Source organism: Octodon degus, unplaced genomic scaffold, assembly GCF_000260255.1.
Source record: "Octodon degus isolate 3935 unplaced genomic scaffold, OctDeg1.0 scaffold00006, whole genome shotgun sequence".
Lineage (NCBI taxonomy): Eukaryota > Metazoa > Chordata > Mammalia > Rodentia > Octodontidae > Octodon > Octodon degus.
Genome location: NW_004524582.1, coordinates 31,989,453 through 32,008,490, shown reverse-complemented (window position 1 = coordinate 32,008,490; position 19,038 = coordinate 31,989,453). Strand labels below are relative to the sequence as shown.

Below are 19,038 nucleotides of genomic sequence, written 5' to 3'. Positions count from 1 at the left end.
TTTTTCCCCTCCTTATGGAATCTGAGTAACGTGGTATATATAGTTCTTTAACTGCTAGCTATGTATGTTGTCAGTTTTCATTTCACATTTCAAAGCATTTAAAATGGTAATAGATTTCTGAGTGCATCTTATTGCAGGAAAGACTGCTTCCTCTAATCTTAGAAAAAGCATTTTTATAGTAATGTCTTTATTGAGTGATATTATGTACTTTACATACATTGGCGGCAGCTTTTCCTTGCTAGACATTAAGGGTTTAGTGCATCTTGTCATACCTGTTATAGATCTGTAAGTATAGTAATTGAATGTAAAATCTCAAATTTCTGAAGGTCTCAAGTAGTTTTTAATTTTTTTAAAAAATATATTTAGCACAAGGTCTATAGGGCCTGACTACACAGATTGGACTTGAAGTGATCCTCCTATTTCTCAGCTTCCCAAGTGCTGGGATTGCAGGCATATGCCACCGCTCCCAGTCCCAGTTGCCATCTCAGTGGACTCTGGGGGCAGGGCCGCGCTGCCACCACCTCCTGCCACCGAGGAACCCCTTAGCCACACTGCGCTGGCATTTTGGTTGGCTAACGGCCTGCCCTTTTTTTTTTTTAATGTTTGGCCAACTCAGCCTGCCATATGGGTGGGGCTAGCACAGCATGTGGTGCTGGAGATCAAACCGTGGTCCCTGGTCGCTTGCCTAAGCAGGTACTTCTGACCACTGAGCTACCTCACCAGCCCTCAGATAGTTTTTGAGCTAGTATGGGAGTGTTTGTTGAGTCCCTGGGGGCCTAGGTGTTTTCTGATTGGGTAAGATACCCTGAAGTAGTTTTGCACAAGGTACTTTTGTCTCCCTTGAGTATTTAAGAGTGAAAGGGGAGTTAGGGACGTGAGGAGATTGTATTTGCTGGGTGTCCGGTGTTGCCAGTTGTCCTCCGCCGGCTGCTGTGCGCCCTCAGACCCCGCTGCCCTTGTGGTGCTATATTGCTTCAGCTTAGGCTCCTCTGTGTTTCAAGGTTGAGTCCTGAGGTAAGTATGCTATTTACAGTAATCATGTATCTTAATTGTAAAAAGAAATGGCTAACTGGTTGTCCTTATTTCCAGAGAATCAGAGGCAATTATTCCAAACATCTTTTTCTTCCTGGTATTACTGTCTTATGAGCGCTACCATTCAAAGCAGATCATTGGAATTCCTAAAATCATCCAGCTCTGCGATGGCATCATGGCCAGTGGGAGGAAGGCTGTGACCCATGGTAACAGTGCACACTTGCCTTGCCCCAGTGTCGCGACGTGCCTGACAGGGCTACTCTTCCACCCACGTTCAACCCTGAGTGCTGGCTCTGTGCTATGTGGAGCTGTGTGTATGACATATGTGTACCGTTGTGTTGTGTTGTATTGTGCATGCGGCTGTGTGTGTGTGTGTGTGTGTGTGTGTGTGTGTGTGTGTGTCCATATATGTGGTTATGGACACAGAGATATTTAGGGAAAGACCTCGCTGTATCCTCAGAGGAGTTTGTGATTTAATTAGGAGGAAAGGCATAAGAAACACAAAGTATAGACAGAACTGTTGCCATTTATACAAAACAAAATCTTTTATTTTTAAAATTTTTTCTTATTTAATTATTTTTGCTTTTTTTTTTGTACTGGAGATTGAACTCAGGACCTTGCACTTGCCAGGCTTATGCCACTGAGCTATCTCCTTAATTATTTTTTTGTAAGGCTGTGGTTCAAACCCAGGGCCTCAGGCATGCTAGGCAAGCATTGCCACAGAACTACCCTTCAGCCCAACAAAATTTTTAAATCCAGCATTGGCTTATTTCACATTTGTATTTGTTTTCCAGTGGTATAGGAAGGTATGGTTGGAATTGGATTTGCGGCTGTTTTGCCTCAGTGTTTCATGGGAGCTTCAATGAAGCCCCTGGAGACTAGTCAACTACTCAGCTGGCTTCCTCCCAGCCTGTGGAAACAAGAAGAGGTGTGAGTGAAGAACACGCTGTAATCTTAGGCCCTTTGGAACTCATTGTCCAGCATTTCCCTGGTGGCCCATCCCTGCTCTTTTGCCAGATGTGTGTTCTCTCATTGCTGTGACAAAGTACCTGACACCCATTGCTAAAAGAGCAAAATTTATTTAGCTCACAGTTTGTAGGCATTTCAGTCCATAATCAGCTTGTGGACTAAAAGGCAGGGTAGCACATGGCAGAGGAGAAATGCATCGTAGCAGAGGACAGCAAAAGCAGCGAGTGAGGTGAGAGCAAGCCTCTTTCCTGCCTGGATACTGTGTGCAGGCTGTCCACCTAGGGCAGATGTCGCTCTCACACCCCTAATCCCAGCATTTTGACCATAAGTCAGTCACAAATTCTAGAAGTCCCTCCCCATGACTCCGGGAGGCTTTGTGTGGCCATCTATAGACAAACCATAACACCCCACTCCTTGGCCCCCACAGATTCATGCACATGCATCCCTTTATGCAAAAGGCATTTTATTCCATCTCCCAAGAGCTGCCAAGGTTCTAACAGGTTCAGCATTGTTAAAAAGTGCAAATCTTCTCTGAGAGTTAAAGCAGATTCTTAGCTGCAAGTCCCTGTGCCGGTGAAAAGAAAGTTAAAACACTTCCAACATTGAAGGCCATAAGATAGACATTTCCATTCCAAAAGTTACAAGCAGGGGAATACAAAGGAATAGAAGCAAAGTAAGTCCATAATCCAGCAGGACAAACATTAATTCCTGTAGTTTCTTGTGCAGATCTAAGGCAGGCTGTGGCAAGGTGTGTATTCCAAAGGGCTTGGGTGGTTCCACCCTATGGCACTGCTCATGATCGTAGCTCCTATGGCTTCCCTTCTTGGGCCAGCTCCTCTCCCTCCTTGAAGTTCTCCTCAGACGATCCACATTCCTGGATTTTCCAAACTTCTGGAGTCTCCACTCCACCTTTGGTTTTACACTCATGGCTTCATACACTGCGCTTACAGGGGAACACTGCCTGGCCTCTCAGGCCTTCTGAAATCCAAGTGGGAGTTGTTCTGACCCTATAGCTCTTTCATTTTCCACGCATGCCAAACCAGCACCACGTGGATAAGGCCAAGGTCTGCTGCCATGAGGAGCAGTGGGCAGGCTTCCCTCTCTTGGCTGTAGGGGTCAGTTCAGTTCTGAGGAACAGATTCTCTGTGTTGCCATCATTCTAGAATATGGTGCTCCACTGCTTGCTTCTCAGAGCAATCTTTTACTTTTGCAAGTTGAGACAGCGAAGAGTGAAGACTTGCTGCTTCTTGTGTTGCCCTGAAGCCATCTTGTCTATTTTCCTGTTCTTTCTCAGCAGTGAGGATCTCCTCTGCTCTATCTTTGTAGTCCAAAGCTTTACTGGAGCTTCCTTTCTGGCCAAACTCACAAAGTTTTGTCATTCTACTGAACTCTTTGCTCTTGATTCTCAACATAAATCTGGCCATAACATTGCCTCAACATTCAACTGCCTTGAAATTTCTTCTGCCAGATTAATTATTCTTCTCTACCCTTAATCTCAGTCTCAGGCAAAGTCGCTGGACACAAGCACTAGGCAGACAGACTTTCTGCATAACATATATCATCTAGAGTCCAATAACCAATGATACCTTTTTTTTCCAACAGAAACCCTTCTGGGCCTAGTCTTTACTGACAGAATTTCTGTCAGCCTTCTGTCTGGTCTTCTGAGCTCTGAACAGAATCTCCCATACAGAACAGCCTAAGTGTTCCAGCTCTCCTTTTTCAGCCAGCATATCCAAACTTTTTAAACACTTCCCACAACTTTTCCCAAAGACTCCTCAACCACGTGTTCAGGTTTAGTCATAGCAACAGATCCTCTTATCTAGTACCAGAATATGGAACAAGATGCAGCCCCTTTTTTTGCTCTTGTTGCTTTGGCTGTCTTTTGCCACGATGAACCGGTGCCCTCTGCCTTGTGCCACCCTGCGTTAGAGCCAGCCGATTATGTACTGAAACCTGTACAAACTGTGAGCTAAATCATCCTTTCTTCCTTTAGCCTCGTGTGTCAAGTATTTTGATTTGGCGACAAACATTAACTAAGACACCAAGAATCTAAGCTTTTGCCCTTTGCTGGGAAGAATCTTCACACCCCTAAGGACCCACAGACTGGAGAAAGCCACTGCCACGCCAGTCCAGGCAGTGGCCCCTTGCTGTGTCTGCCTCTGTGTCTGCAGGGAGAGTATGAGCAGAGCGGTGCTGGGCTGGGCGCTCAGCAGAAGGCTAAGTGCTGACGTCCTAGCGTTCAGACCACGGGGCGTAGTTGAACAACAGAAGTTGAAAACAGGAAGTAGGGTTTCCAAGGGCTTAGGCCATCTTTGGACAAAGAACTCACGGGCAGCTAGACCCAGTACTGTCTGGAACCATGCTTGCTTACTGGGTGGAAGATGGGCATGTTTACCTGAGTGTGCATGTCTTTAGGGGCAAGAGGGTCTGTGAGGGTGTCACAGAGAGTCAGAATACTGTGTGTGTGTGTGTGTGTGTGTGTGTGTGTGTGTGTGTTTGATTGAACTGAGGGTCTGTGTACCAGTTAAAGTCATTTATTTTATAGTTTTGCTATGTGGTTATAATAGACTAATGAAATTAGCTTGACTCCTCTTTTAGACCAATGTAAGACATGGGGAAACCTTATATCCTAATGAGAGAGTAAATTCACCTAAAACATTTCTAAACTATAACTAAATATATTCTATCGGAAAAGTATCCTTGTCTTTTTAGGTAAATCAAATTAGTTGTGCATGGATGTTGCTATTTTGATTATTTGAAAGTTTTACTATTTTTAAATTGACTCTTACTGTTCATTTATTTATCTTTTGGGGAGTCCTCGTAATGCAACTCATGACCTCATGGGTGCCAGGCATATTTGATGCTGCTGAGCTGTATCCCTGGCCTTAAATTGACTCTTGGATTTGAATTATCTTTTATCATAAGTGATTTTATATTATAGAAATTCTAGAGTTCTTTTTTTGTCTTTGTGTTTTTTCAATTATTTTTTATTTTTATGGTCCTGGGACCTCATATATGTTTTTCAGGTTCTCCACTCTTGGCTACATCCCTTCACTCATTCATTCTTTATTTATTTTTGTATTTTGAGACAGGGTCTCACTATGTAGTCCAGGCTGGCCTCAGACTCAGTGTAACCCTGGCTGGCCTTGAACTCATGGTAATCCTCCTGCCTCAGCCTCCTGAGTGCTGAAATTACAGCTGTGTGCGTCCATGCCTGGCCCAATGCTTTTTTATACAAACTTCATAGAACTCTTAGTGCTCAGAGGAAGAACCTTGACTTTCCCCAGTGATATCATAATGATTTTACAACTTCATCAGTTATCACAAGCAAGTATGGGTTATGGTTTTATTTCATGAAAGCATTTTGGAGGTGTTTAGATCCATCTAGCAAACATCGTTTTCTCATAAGGTCTTAATTAGCATGCTCTTGTACCCACAGCAATCCCAGCTCTGCAGCCTATAGTCCACGACCTTTTTGTGTTAAGAGGAACAAATAAAGCTGATGCAGGGAAGGAGCTTGACACCCAGAAGGAGGTGGTGGTGTCGATGCTGTTGCGACTCATCCAGTACCATCAGGTAGGAGGGAAGTATGGTGATGTTCATGGGCTCTTCATTGTCTCTGGATATGGGACAGAATGCCTTGTGATCCAGCCTGCACTCAGCAGTGGGGGACAGCACTGACACTCGGGGAAAGCCCATGGCAGGAGGGGCAGTAAGCCTATGACGGTGAACCTTGAGGAGCTTTCCATGATAACAGCCTGCTGCAGCAGTTCGGTATGTCTTTAAAGCTGACTCAGCCTGGGCTGCACCTGCCACCTGGCTGACAATCCTGATACTTTTCCAGCCAGTGAGGCTGGGCCCTCTTTTCCAAAGCTAGGGTGAAGACTCATTCAGAAGGGAACATTACGTTGGGAGCATTCTGAAAAACAATGTAAGACTCAAGTCTGAAATAAACACTTTTTTTTTTTAACTTCCAGCTATTTTGACAGGGTCAAGGTCTTGTTCTCTGAACTGACTTCTGATTGTTTTTCCTAAGGAGCAGGAATTTGAAGACATTTGGAGACAGCCCAAGCTCAGCTCTCGTAGTTTCTGTTGTAAGCCTGTGCTGTTGCACAAGCCTCTTTTACCTTCTATGTTCCTTTTTGCTTTTTGGATCTCTATGAAACCCTAAGCTTTCCTCATGGAAGGAAATAGTACTTGCATACATGTTTTCATGAGGTTGTGTAATGCTTGACAGAACACCTCGTGTTTGATTCCCTGATTACAGTAACTGACAGAGCACCTCACGTTTAGTTACCTGATGACAGTAGCACTTTGAGAGTGAGCACCTGCAGGTGGCAAGCTTCCGGCCACGTGGTCACATTACAGTCCCTGCTGCCCACTGCTGCATTGGCATGCTGGGGCCAGGGAAGCTGTGCTGGAGAAGTAGGCAGTGGGCAGCCCTGTGGCTGTCCCAAGTGAGTGCCATGCGAGAGATGGTCGGAGACGCATTCTCAGAGGACACCAGTGTGCAGTCGAGGCACGCAAAAGTGTAAAGGCACCCGTAGCATGGCTTTGTTGGGCTGGATTGGTTTCCCAAAAGTAGGAGGGTGCCTTTCATTTTGTGCCTTTCTCCGATCATGAAGTCTTGTAACTTCATGGTGCTAACTGACCACGAGTCACCCTGACCAAGGAAGGGAACCTAGAGGCACGTGCTGGTGTCTGCACATGCATCCCTGTGGGTCCTCCATTCACGTGTACTAGGCTAGCACTGTCTGCTTCCTGTGTCCTCACAGTGGTTGGGAGGCTGAGATGGGGGGTGCCAACCCCAGAGCCTTGCAGCTGCCTTGGAACCATTGTAGGGGTGAACAGACATGTAGGGGTGGTAGGGTGCACCGAGCTGAGGGCTCCCTTGGTGTGCACAACGTGGACTCTTGCAGGTGTTGGAGATGTTCATCCTCGTCCTGCAGCAGTGCCACAAGGAGAACGAGGACAAGTGGAAGCGGCTGTCTCGGCAAGTTGCCGACATCATCCTACCCATGCTTGCCAAGCAGCAGGTTTGTCACCACACTCTTGACTCATTGTCTTGCAGTAATTATGACTTATTTCAGGGTAGACTAAGATCCTGATCAGAGTGGGTTGGAGAGCAGCTTTTCCTCAAATTGTAATTTTTCCCCTTTGAGAGTTCTGTGTAGTCAGAGCAGACAGTTACCTCCAAGTGGGAGTTGTCTGGTGAAAGCAAGGCTCAGAGGGGCCATTTCAGTTCTTCAGGTTACGCAGCTCAAGAGTGCTAGGAGTGAGGTTGCCCTAGTCCTGCTCCATAGTTTGGGAACTTTGCTCTTTTATATACACCATGTCCTTCATTTTGGTCATGTAGGTGTTCTGTTTGATTTTTTGCTTTCTAGGTTTTCCCTTACCATTTGTAAAGTAACTGAGTAGTTACTCTTTACTGAATCAGAATTTCTGTAGCCAAAGAACAGGCCTGGTGGTTTGCGCAGATGCCACGCAGGAAGCAGTCTAGGCAGGTACCTCAGGTAGAGCCAGGCTGGCCTGGGTCCAAGGCCACCTGAGCCCTAGATGTCTCTGTACCTGGGGAGCAGCACCTTTGTACCAGGGAGGGTGACAGGGGCCTGCTGTAGTTGTGGGTGTGTTCGTCACGTCATCCGCATTGCACAGGTGCCCTGAGTAGCACGGTGGCCCTCGTTGTTGGCACTTGATAAATCCTGCAGGCTGGCTGGACTGCCGGACAGCTGCTGTCTTCATGAGTCTGCCCCTTTCAGATTTCCTGAGAGCACTCGGACAATGGCAGATGTCTTGGCTTTTCAGGAGATTGGCAGACAGTAGTTTGCAGTGGTCAGGGACTCCGTGCCTATAGATGGTTTCTTCAGAGGATTGGAATGGGAACTTGCTTGCTGCATATTTACCTGTTTGTTTTTAGACAGGATCTTACTTATGTAAGAAGGTGAGGGTAACAGAACAGTAAATTAAAGAAGTATAGAAAATGTTAGGTGACAAAAATCAAATTGCACGGGAAATACTTGAAAGAAACACTTCTTATTGAGAAGTTTTTGCACGTCAAAAGAAATTATCAACAAAGTGAAAAGACAACCCACAAACTTCGAAAAAATCTTAACTAATAAATACTCAGACAAAAGTCTGCTCTCTAGAATTTATAAAGAACTAAAGAACATTAGGGCCCCTAAATTTAAAGACCCAATCCAGAAATGGGCGTCCGAGATGAACACACACTTCTCAGAAGACAAATTTAAAGAAGCAAATAAATATATGAAAAAATGCTCCTCATCACTAGCCATCCGTGAAATGCAAATTAAAACAACACTGAGATACCATCTCACCCCAGAAAGATTGGCTATCATAAAGAAATCAACCAACAACAAATGTTGGAGAGGCTGTGGGGAAAGGGGAACCCTTCTCCACTGTTGGTGGGAGTGTAGACTGGTGCAACCATTATGGAAATCAGTGTGGAGACTCCTTAGAAAACTAGGACTGGAAATCCCATTCAAGCCTGCTATTCCCTACTGGGAATTTCCCAGAGGAACTGAAAGCATCATATCATAGTGATATACACGTACCTATGTTTATAGCAGCACAATTTGTGGCAGCCAGAACATGGAAACAACCAAGATGCCCATCACATGTGGAATGGTTGAAAAAGATGTGGTACTTTTATGTAATGGAGTATTACTCAGCTATAAAGAATGATAAACTCGAAGCCTTCATATTTAAGTGGATACCACTTGAAGATATTCTTATAAGTGACATAAACCAGACCCACATGTGTAAATATCGTATTGTCTCCCTAGTATAAGAACTTAAAAGAGGAATTACATGTAGAAAAGTTACAACACAAATAAAAGGAAAAAAAAAAGTTAGGTGATAATATGTTCTCTGTAGAGAAACTAAGGAAAGAAGAGATCAGAGGAGTATTGGAGCAAGGGAGGTACTGTTCAGTCGGTGACAGGAAAAAGCCTTGCCTCATAAGTGACATTAGAGGAAACATGAAGGAAAGCAAGGGGTGATTCTTACAGATCTGTGGGGAAGCATGTTCTAAACAAAGTGGGCCTTGGCACCAAGGCCCTGTTAGGATGTGGCAGCCACAGGAAAAAGCATAGCAGGGAGGCCAGCATCATGCATTTGGGAGTGGTGTGGTGTGGTTGCAGTTTTATTCCCAAACTGAGAAGAGACTCCAGGCAGATGAGGTTGGGGGGGGAGGTCCCAAGGAATTCCACGCTAGAGTGGGGTGGTGACTCATGGATCTGGGAAAGTAAAAGCCTTAGCTGAGGGACTCGAGGGAGAAGCATCACAGGTGGTGTCAGGGTAGTGACAGCTGTCATGGACAAGGGGGGACAAAGGTCAGAGCCCTGTGGAGGAGCCTGTGGAGGGGATTGGAAAGGACAGCCAGAGACTGGGTAGGAGACTACAGAGCTGTGAGTTTCCCAAAGCTGGGCTTGCGGAAGGCATGGCCAATGTGATGTAGGGCACATGCCCATAATTCCAGCACTCTGGAGGCTGAGGTAGGAGGATCAGGAGTTTTGGCTTCACCTGCAGCCTAGCATGATCTAAAACACAAGTCTCTGTGTCAGTAAACCAAAAGAAAAGTATTTCTGTTAGACTTGGGGATGTACACATTTAATCACAGCTGCTCAGAAAGCTGAGGCAGGAAGATCATAAGTTCAAATACAGACATGGCAACTTGAGACTGTCTCAAATAAAATTCATAAAATGGCATGGGGTGTAACTCAGGTTAGACCACTTGCTTAACATGTGTGAGGCCCTTAGTTCAGTTTTCAGCAAAACACACACACACACAGACACACACACACACACACACACACATACTTCATGGAGGAGCTGTATTCAGAAAAATCCCACTGATACGGTATCCACCGTACTGATTACTCAGCTGGGATCAGCAGCACCAGGGCCACTGAGGAGCAGTTTCATGAGAAAGTCAGATTGTGTGAGAATGAGCCAGAAGAGAGAGATTTATTGGAAGAAGGAACAGAGAGGTGGGGTCGTAGCCAGAAGGGAAGAGGTCAGTGGGGTTACGCTGACAGAAGTGAAGGCTTCCAGATACATGAGCACCAAGGACAAACAGTTGCCGTCAAGTCTCCACTGGCACGTGCACCGTTAGCATGGGCTGGGAGAGTGACAGTGGAGGTGGCACTGCCCCGGCCCGGGCCACAGCCCTGCAGTTCTGCGTGGTGTCCGTATCTTACCATGCAGCTCAGTTCTGTGAGTTGTTGCAAGGATGTGCATCAGAGTCAGTGCCCAGCAGTAGCAGTGTAATTTTTGAGTACATAAATTTAGTTGGGAATGTTTTGCATTCATTAAAGGTAATGTTAGAATTTAAACCAGTTGCCTTGTAACTTTTCTTTTTCTTGCATTCTTCATTTGCTGTTTAATGTTTTGGTGCAGAGGGTCTCCTGCTTGCTAGACAAGTGTTCTGCCACTGTGCTAAATCCCTAGCCCCTTACTTGTGTATTAGTTATTTTTTATAGGGATCTGTTGGTCTCAGTCAGATCAGTTCTGCCCAGGGAGAAATGGTGACAGGAATGTGAAAGATAGACAAGAAGACAAGGGCCAGGCTGGATGGTCGCGGTCTGCCTGGTAGACATGACTCACATGCCAGCACAGCGTGTATACTTTTGCAGAGTTAGTAACACACAGGTTTCGTAGTGACTAGTAGGCATTAACCGGTCAGGATGCTTGTCTCAGGACTGAGGTAGCTTGTTTGCCTTAGGCATTGAGGCCTAGTCCCGCCTACACACCTTTGACTGATTTTTCCAGCTTCTGCAGCTCCCAGAAACTTTTCCCATGTCTGGGACAATATTCCAGATCTGTAGTGCGAAAGAGGTTTGTTTATATTGGCTTCTGGCTTCAGTGCTTGGTCATCTAACTCCAAGGCGGAAATAGCAGGGCAAGGGACCCTTGTGATGAGAAGGTGCTCAGCCCATGACAGCCAGGAAGCGGTGTGTTGGGAGGACCCAAGGCAAGAACATGCCCTTCCTCTTGGGACCTCTTGGTGATCAGCTTCCAGCTCTAGCGAGCCAGCCCAATGGTGAGCACAGTGCCCATGGTGCACACACTCCATCCAAACTTAGCACCTTGGGAGTTCACTCTATTCTGAAGCTAGAAAAGCAGACACATTCTTTGTGTGCTTTCTCAGAATGGAACAAGAGCATGGAGAGAGCACCCAGAGGTCTGTGCCTGTTTGTTACTGTTTGTTACTCGCGGACAAGGTGACGGTCAGGTCTAGGTACAGCAGAAGCTGAAAGAAGCAGCATGTGTCACATCCCGTGTACACATGTAGGAAGAGATGCATGTACTCTGTGTGCGAGTGCTTATAGCAAATGTTCACGGTGGCTCCTTCCAGGTGATTCATTTCATACTTTTGTATATGTGATCCTTTCACCAAAAGCAAGTATTATTTGGATAAAAATCTAAGTGGAAAGATTTTCCATGGGGGAAAAACTAGCTGCTAGCACACTGTCCTGAAAGGTGGCTCATTTAACTACTGAGCTTAGAGGCCCTTCAGTGCAAGGGGGTAATGGTGTCCATGACCTTGTACCTGGGGAACATGAACTGGCATTTCCAGTGTAGGCTTGCCTGGGAACACCTGTGGTGTTTAATCCCACAGATGCATATTGACTCTCATGAAGCCCTTGGAGTGCTAAACACTTTGTTTGAGATTCTGGCGCCTTCCTCCCTCCGTCCAGTGGACATGCTTTTGCGCAGTATGTTCGTCACTCCAAGCACACTGGTGAGTTTCCCAACGCCTCCGAGCCCCTGGAGGACTCCTGCTGTGGAGGGGGTGGCGGAGGATTTATACTTGCTGCCTTGACTCGGGCCCACCAGGAGAAGCATAGGTGTAAGGATATATTGGCGGAATGGTAAAACTGAGCTGATTTTCTTTTATAAAATAGGCAATTGGAGGAAATTTAGTATTTTGTTCTTTTTGTAGCTATAACTTAATTTGTCTCCTTTAGGCATCTGTGAGCACCGTTCAGCTGTGGATATCTGGAATCCTAGCCATTCTGAGGGTTTTGATTTCGCAGTCAACTGAAGACATTGTTCTCTCTCGCATTCAGGAGCTCTCCTTTTCTCCATCCTTAATCTCCTGTTCAGTAATTAACAGGTTGAGAGAGGGTGACAGTAATTCAATGCCAGAAGAACACAGTGAAGGGAGACAATTGAAGAATTCACCAGAAGAAACATTTTCAAGGTACGTGCTCCATATCTGAACCTGCAGTGTCTTTGGGAAGTTGCATGGTGTCTGGTGATCAGTATATCTGGAGTAACTGCTGGTCTAGCCACAGCTCTGGGCAAGCTGAAGAAGTGTGTGTTGTGTGTTTTAGTCCAGCTGCCTTACCTGAGACCCTTGCTCTGTGCCTCTGTTACAGCTGTGTCACGTTCCATCTTGTCCCCATTAAAAATGACTTAGAGTGGCTCACTGTGTGCTGGGCAGGGCTTGGTCCACTTTCCGTGTGGGCAGAAAGGCCGTATGTTGCCTGAGAAAAGTTGAGGCCCTTAGCTCTTAAAGTTGGGCTTGTGTCTGTGCTCATCGTGTGCTGAAGGATTGCGCTCTGTCAGCGATAGCCGGCTGCCCAGGAGGATGTGCCTGCTGCGTGTGTGCAGTATCAGTCACGTTTTCCTTGAACTGTTCCAGGAGGCTGTGAGCAAGATTGAGCTCTTGGATGAAAGTATCTGTCCCCACCAGATCGTCTCTTAAGTTCGTGCTGCTTCTTCAGGTTGCTCCTTCTGCCCTTGCATCTTTGGTTGGCTGCCCCGGTTGCTTTCAGGGGAGCTGCCTAGGGTTGCTGGGAGAGGTGGGCTGGAGCCTGCCCAGCATCTGCCCAGCGCCCGTGGCCTGCTGCGCTTCTGCTGCAGTGTGCTCAGTGTGCCCACTGTGTATCCTACTTTTCGTGGTTTGCTCTGTGTGCCCGTGCATACTTGGCGCACGTGCTGTGTAATGGTCACCTGACTTACTGCTGTCCCTCTTGTTTTCTCGAAGGTTTCTGTTACAGCTGGTTGGGATCCTTTTAGAGGAGATTGTCACAAAGCGGCTCAAGGTGGAAATGAGTGAGCAGCAGCACACCTTCTACTGCCAGGAGCTGGGCACCCTGCTCATGTGCCTCATCCACATCTTCAAGTCTGGTAGGTGGATCGGCCACACCCAAGGTGCCGCTGCCCTGTGCCGCGCGCGTGCCTGCGGCGGGCAGGACGGCATCCTGCAAGGAGAAGCGTAAGCAGCCAGCACGTTGCTCTCGGGCAGTTTCCCCAGAGGACTGGAAAGCAGCGTGGCTGGACGTTGTCTGTGCTCGTGTTCATAGCAGCGCTCTTCATTCACAGTAGCCAGCCTGTGGAAGCAGCGCAGGAGCTGATCAGTGGACTGACGCATCAGCAAAGCCTGTGCGTCGTGAGAAAGGGTGTGGGTTTGCGAGCATGATTCATTTCGGAAACATACTTGTAATCCGAAGTACTTGCGTATCAAAGTAGATTTCCTCATAATAAATAATGGACGCTGAGGTGATTTGCTCTACAGCTCAAGAATATTCACATAAAAGTGATCACAGTACTGTGATATAACACAGAATAATGAAATACAAAATATAAAGCAAAGAAAATTAATCTACCTTTACCTTTGAAAGCCTTCAAGGCTGGTGTGAGGGAGATGAGAAGGGGAGAGTTGTTGTGTAGAACACCTTACTCTGTTGCTGACAGAACCAGTCACTGCCATCAACTGGTTTGATGGACTCTTTCTTTTCATGCAGCTTTGGTAAGGAACCTAACCAATGACATTTGCTTTTGCCTTCTTTTGAAGATTTCACTGAAATGTGATATTTCATTATCATTAAACAGATTGACCCCAACACTCTCTGTTGCTACCACCTTATTTGGGTGGTAGTTTTCTACAAAATTTTGGAGGTAGTAAAGGACTCTTCCACCTTTGTCTGCTCCTCTGCAAACATAATCTTTCTTTTGGGAGGCAGTCACACAGAGGGAGAAAAGGAGAGTGAGGGAGAGGGAGGGAGAGAGAGAGGGAGGGGGTGGGAGACATAAGGAGAAAGGGAGGGAGACATAAGCAGAGGGGGAGGGAGGGAGAGGAAGGGAGAGAGGGAGAGGGAAGGAGGCAGAGGGAAGGAGGCAGAGGGAAGGAGGCAGAGGGAGGGAGGGAGAGGGAGGGAGAGGGAGAGGGAGGGAGAGCAGAAAAGGGAGGGAGATAGGGAGAGGGAGGGACAGAGGGAGAGGGTGGGGAGAGAGGGAGGGAGGGAGAGGGAGAGGGAGGGAGAGCAGAAAAGGGAGGGAGAGGGAAAGGGAGGGAGAGAGCGGGAAAGGGAGGGAGGGAGAGCAGGAGAGGGAGGGAGGGAGAGCAGGAGAGGGAGGGAGAGAGGGAGGGAGGGAGAGGGAGAGGGAGGGAGAGCAGAAAAGGGAGGGAGAGGGAAAGGGAGGGAGAGAGCGGGAAAGGGAGGGAGGGAGAGCAGGAGAGGGAGGGAGGGAGAGTGGGAGAGGGAGAGGGCCTCTGGCTCAGCTGTGATAATGTGATGTTCAGTGTAACATACTGCTTGTTACTGCAGGACACCATTTGCATATGAAGTTAAAATGTATTAGAAATACTTGTTCGTATGCAGAACACTTGGAGAACCAAGGTACTTGCTGTTAGATTTTTCAGCAGCACAGTAAAGTGATAGAAAATATAAAAGGGCCTTTATTACCTCTGATGACACAGAGAGAATCCAAGTGAAATGGGGTGATCCTCTAACTCGAGACCAAGGAAAGCTGAGACATCTGTGGACCTTTGCTGGGGTGGGGCTTGAGGGCAGCTTCATTCACATGTAAGCAGCTGACTGGGGGCTTCCCTGAGGGGGCACAGTGTCCAGGCCTGGGATGGGTACGGAGGAGGACGTGGCCATTGGGAGTACAAGCAGTTGTTTTAAGGGCTTCAGCTCTGTTTGATGACCACCGTAATTATTTAGCAGTTCATCCTAGGGCCAGAACCTCTCAGTAGTAATTTTAAAGTCAAGAAAATGTGCCTTGTTTACTTATGCCGGTGGCTTTCAGTGTGGTGGTCATTTGAACCTTTTGGCATTGGCCTGGGTCTGAGAGCAGAGATTTCTTGGCCTCTGGGTGAGAACACTTCCTGTTGCTGGTCCAGGTGTTGGTTGCTTGCCTGGCCCCTTGTCCCGACCTCCCACCTCCACTTCGGAGATGAGCCATCAGGCCTTCTCTGGCTGGCTGCCTGTAGAGACCTGGGATTGGCCAATGTCCCTGAGGCGGCTCCCCCAGGCACAGGCCGGGCCCTGAGAGCTGCCATGCTGCAGGAGTGGAGCAGTGCGGCTCCCTGGGGCACACAAGCCTTGCTCCAGCCTTGGTGGACGCTGGCTTATGGGTCTGGTGTTTGCAGACCACAGCTGAGGGCTTGGTTTGGTTGTTTTGTTTTCGTATTTTTAGGGAAAAGTCTACAGGGTGTTCAGGGTCTCACTACTAGATTGGACTCATAGTGATCCACCTGTTTACAGCCTCCCAAAGAGCTGGGATTCCAGGCGTACCCTACCATGCCCAGTCTCAGTTGCCATCTCAGTGCACCCTGGGGGCAGGGCCAGCACAGCAGGTGCTGGGATTGAACCCTGGGCCTCTGTGCCTGCTTGCAGGGGTTTTAATCCACTGAGCTATTTGGCCAGCCCGAGGGTGTGTTATTAATGTCTGTTTCTCTCCTTGGTCAGTATGGCAGCACTTCTGTCCATAGACAGCAGGTGGCAGAACCACTTCATTTGCTTGGTCTGGAGATAGGATTGAAATAAATCATCTTGTATTTTTATAATAATAAGGTATACTAAACATGTAAAATTGGTAATTCGTGTATGAATATTGCTTGAGCAAAGGCAGTTTATCCTCCTCACCCACTGAGTAGAATAGTTGTACGTTGTAAGTGTTAAGTCTTACAAGAGGACCTAGGCTGAAGATTAACCTTGACCTCTGTTTACGTGCTGCCCCTCTTTCTGAGCAGGGGAAACTTATCTCAAAGTTGGAACCAATACTAATAGAGCAAAGAAAGATGCCTGTCCTGCAGTATGCAGAGTTGGGGTGATCACCATCCCTCTCATGCTCTAGGAGGGACTAGTTGAGAGCTAGATGGGGCAGCCAGGGGCAGGGGAAGGAGTTCAGTCAGCCCTGGATGCACAGTTCTGCATCCACAGCTTCCACCAGCTACCTTCGAAAATACTTGAAAGAGACATTTTTTATCCAAGTATAACTGCACAGGTCTGTAATCTTAGCTGCTTGAGAGGCTGAGGCAGGAGGATCACAAGTTCAAGGACAGCTAAGGCAACATAATGAGACCTTGTCCCAGAAATAAAAAGGGTTAGCAGTAGAGCTCAGTACTTCCTGGGTTCAGTCACCAGTATTGTAGAAAGCACAACCAAACTGGGCTGAACGTGTCACCGAGGCTTTCTTGCTACTGTTGCCTAAATAATGCAGTGTGACACCCGTTCCTAGTGTTCCTGTTGTCTTGAGTGTTGAAAGGAGTCCAGAGATGGGTTAAGCCATTCCAGAGGGCATTAGGCTCCACGCAGCCTCAGTGGGTTTTATCTGTGGCACTTGCGGGTGTGCAGGGGATGGCCACTGTGCTGGGAGCAGCCTAGCACTACGATGGCCATGGTGCTGTCTTAGGAAGAACGTGGGAGGGATAGACATGCAGCGAGTGCCGTGCAAGTGCCAGTGTTTTAATTTGGAAGCATCAGGAAGGGCTGCCTGTGCACCTTTTAGCATAAAAGCTACCTGGGGTTGGGCTCAGACAAGCACCAGGACATTTCCCCACCATCAGCTCTGCTTTGTGTACTTCCAGGGATGTTTCGGAGGATCACTGCGGCTGCCACCAGACTCTTCACCAGCGACGCCTCTGAGGGCAGCTTCTATACACTAGAGAGCCTGAACACACGTGTGCGCTCCATGGTGCCCACACACCCAGCCCTGGTGCTGCTGTGGTGCCAGATCCTACTGCTTGTCAACCACACTGACCACCACTGGTGGGCAGAGGTGCAGCAGACGCCCAAGTAGGTGCACTACCCTCTGTGCCAGCGCAGCTTGAGCTTCAGAGCCTGTGGAGGTGTTTTCTTTGTTCTTCGTGGGGCTTCGTAAGGTTTTAGATGCATACCAATCTTTCTTGGGCCCTATATTGTGAGGGAAGATGTGTCTAAGTACAAGCATTCGACTTTGCAGTCACTACTTTCCTGTGGTTTTCTTGGGCAAGCTCTTTGACACAGCTCCAGCGTGTGGGTCTCAAGTTGGGCTGCGACCCTCCTTCTCTCTAGCACAAAAATTGGTTCCACAACCAGATATTTTGCAATGTCTTAACTTCATTAGGAGTTAAATGTGGTTCTGATTATTCTTAGGTAATGAAGTAATTATTTAGCAAGTTTCAAAACTGTTTGGAAAGGCTATATTTTTTATCATTCAAAAGACCTATTAAGTTTCTGGTTGTGGGTGGCCCTGTCTTGGTAAAGTGTTTCCAGGTTTGAGCCTCATCATCCCAGTGCTCACTTGCCTGGACATCAAGACTGCATGCAGGAGGAAGTGAATGCTCTGATCCTGAGGATCCAGGGCCGAGGGTTGGGTAGAAAGCTGCTCCTGGGGGAAGAGCGCAGTGCGTCAGCTCCTCTGTTGGTGCGATGGCCCCTGCTCTGCTCTCTGCAGTGGGGTCTGCAGGACAAAGAAGCATAGCTTCCTGCTCAGCATGGGAGACAGCCGGAGGCAGCATTTGCCATGTTTAGAAGTATGACCTGGGCCTGTCCTCAGGACTGCGCAGGGATGTGGGGGGCCATGTCTCTGGTTCTGTGCTCTGAAAATACCAGTGTAAATCAGCCGCAGAGCTGCACTTGGGGTGAGCGGTGAGTCAGCAGCTCACCTCAGCCTAGGAATCTTCCTCTCCACCAAGTTGGCGTGCTGGCCAGGCACCCACTGAGCAGCAGAAAAGCCTTGGCATCGCAGGACCAGTGCTGTCCTGTGTCCCCACTGCTGTGCCTGACAACTGCAGGGTTTAGGAACTTGTGTTTTTAGCAGGCTTGCAGGGTTATCCAGTGGACATCCAAGGTTGAGCTGTGCTGCAGAACCTTAGCAAGGAACCTGTTGGTGGGGAGGTTTGAGGAGCAGGAGGAGGTGTCCCAGCCCACCAGCTGTGCCCCTCTTTGCTGGTTTAAGTGGTCACTGAGGCCAAAACCGCTCTGAAAGTGGGTGCAGTGGTGCAGGCCTTTAAGCCTGGCATTCTCGGAAGCAGAGGCAGGCCCACTGAGTGTTCAGGCTCAGCCTGGGTAACTTAGTAGGCTCCTGTCTCAGAGAGCTTTAGAAAGGGCTGGGGCTGTACTTGTTGGCCACTGGCCTCCTTGACACCTCGGTGTCCTCCTGAAGAATAGGATTGCACTAGACACCGCACCTGAGAGAGGGCAGGAACGGCTGGGATTAAGCTCACATACCAAACAGAGCTATGAGGCAGTTGGAAATTTGAGGGCAGTGAGTCTATGAACTGTTCGTTGTCTTGCAGCTGAAGTACTCAGGGAGAACTGTCAGTTACCTCATATCGCAGCCAAAAATCGTGTTGGTACGGAGTAGCATGTGTGTGGATGTGGAGGGTGTCTGTGTGCCTGCTTGTCTAGAGCGTGCTCTTGAACTCAAAGCTGGCAGACGGAGGTGGCTGATAATTGAATTCTTCCTGCACCATCTCCGTTGGCCTGAAGTTCACAGCATTAATGTTAAGGAGAGGAGCTGGTAGAGCTGGTAGATGAGGCTTCCGGGACAGTGCTGTGCGCAGCTCAGGGAAGCCCTGGGGAGAGGGGCACTCTGGAAGAGGGGGGAATTCAGCTTCTGGGGACGGGAGGAGGGCACTGTGGAAGAGGGAGGATTCAGCTTCTGGGGACGGGAGGAGGGCGCTGTGGAAGAGGGGGGATTCAGCTTCTGGGGACGGGAGGAGGGCGTTGTGGAAGAGGGGGGATTCAGCTTCTGGGGACGGGAGGAGGGCGCTGTGGAAGAGGGGGGATTCAGCTT

The 19,038-nt window shown here is 48.0% G+C and overlaps 1 protein-coding gene across 2 annotated transcripts in view; it reads left to right on the top strand.

The window, feature by feature from the left end:
* Window positions 1-19,038, top strand: part of Htt (huntingtin) — a 149,447-nt gene that overhangs the window by 96,799 nt on the left and 33,610 nt on the right. For both annotated transcript variants that reach the window (XM_004624601.2, XM_023700011.1), the window contains exons 35-41: window positions 1,090-1,238; window positions 5,441-5,577; window positions 6,921-7,037; window positions 11,642-11,764; window positions 11,991-12,226; window positions 13,016-13,158; window positions 16,847-17,054. In XM_004624601.2, the coding sequence (XP_004624658.1) occupies window positions 1,090-1,238; window positions 5,441-5,577; window positions 6,921-7,037; window positions 11,642-11,764; window positions 11,991-12,226; window positions 13,016-13,158; window positions 16,847-17,054 (1,113 nt within the window). The remainder of the gene's footprint in view (window positions 1-1,089; window positions 1,239-5,440; window positions 5,578-6,920; window positions 7,038-11,641; window positions 11,765-11,990; window positions 12,227-13,015; window positions 13,159-16,846; window positions 17,055-19,038) is intronic.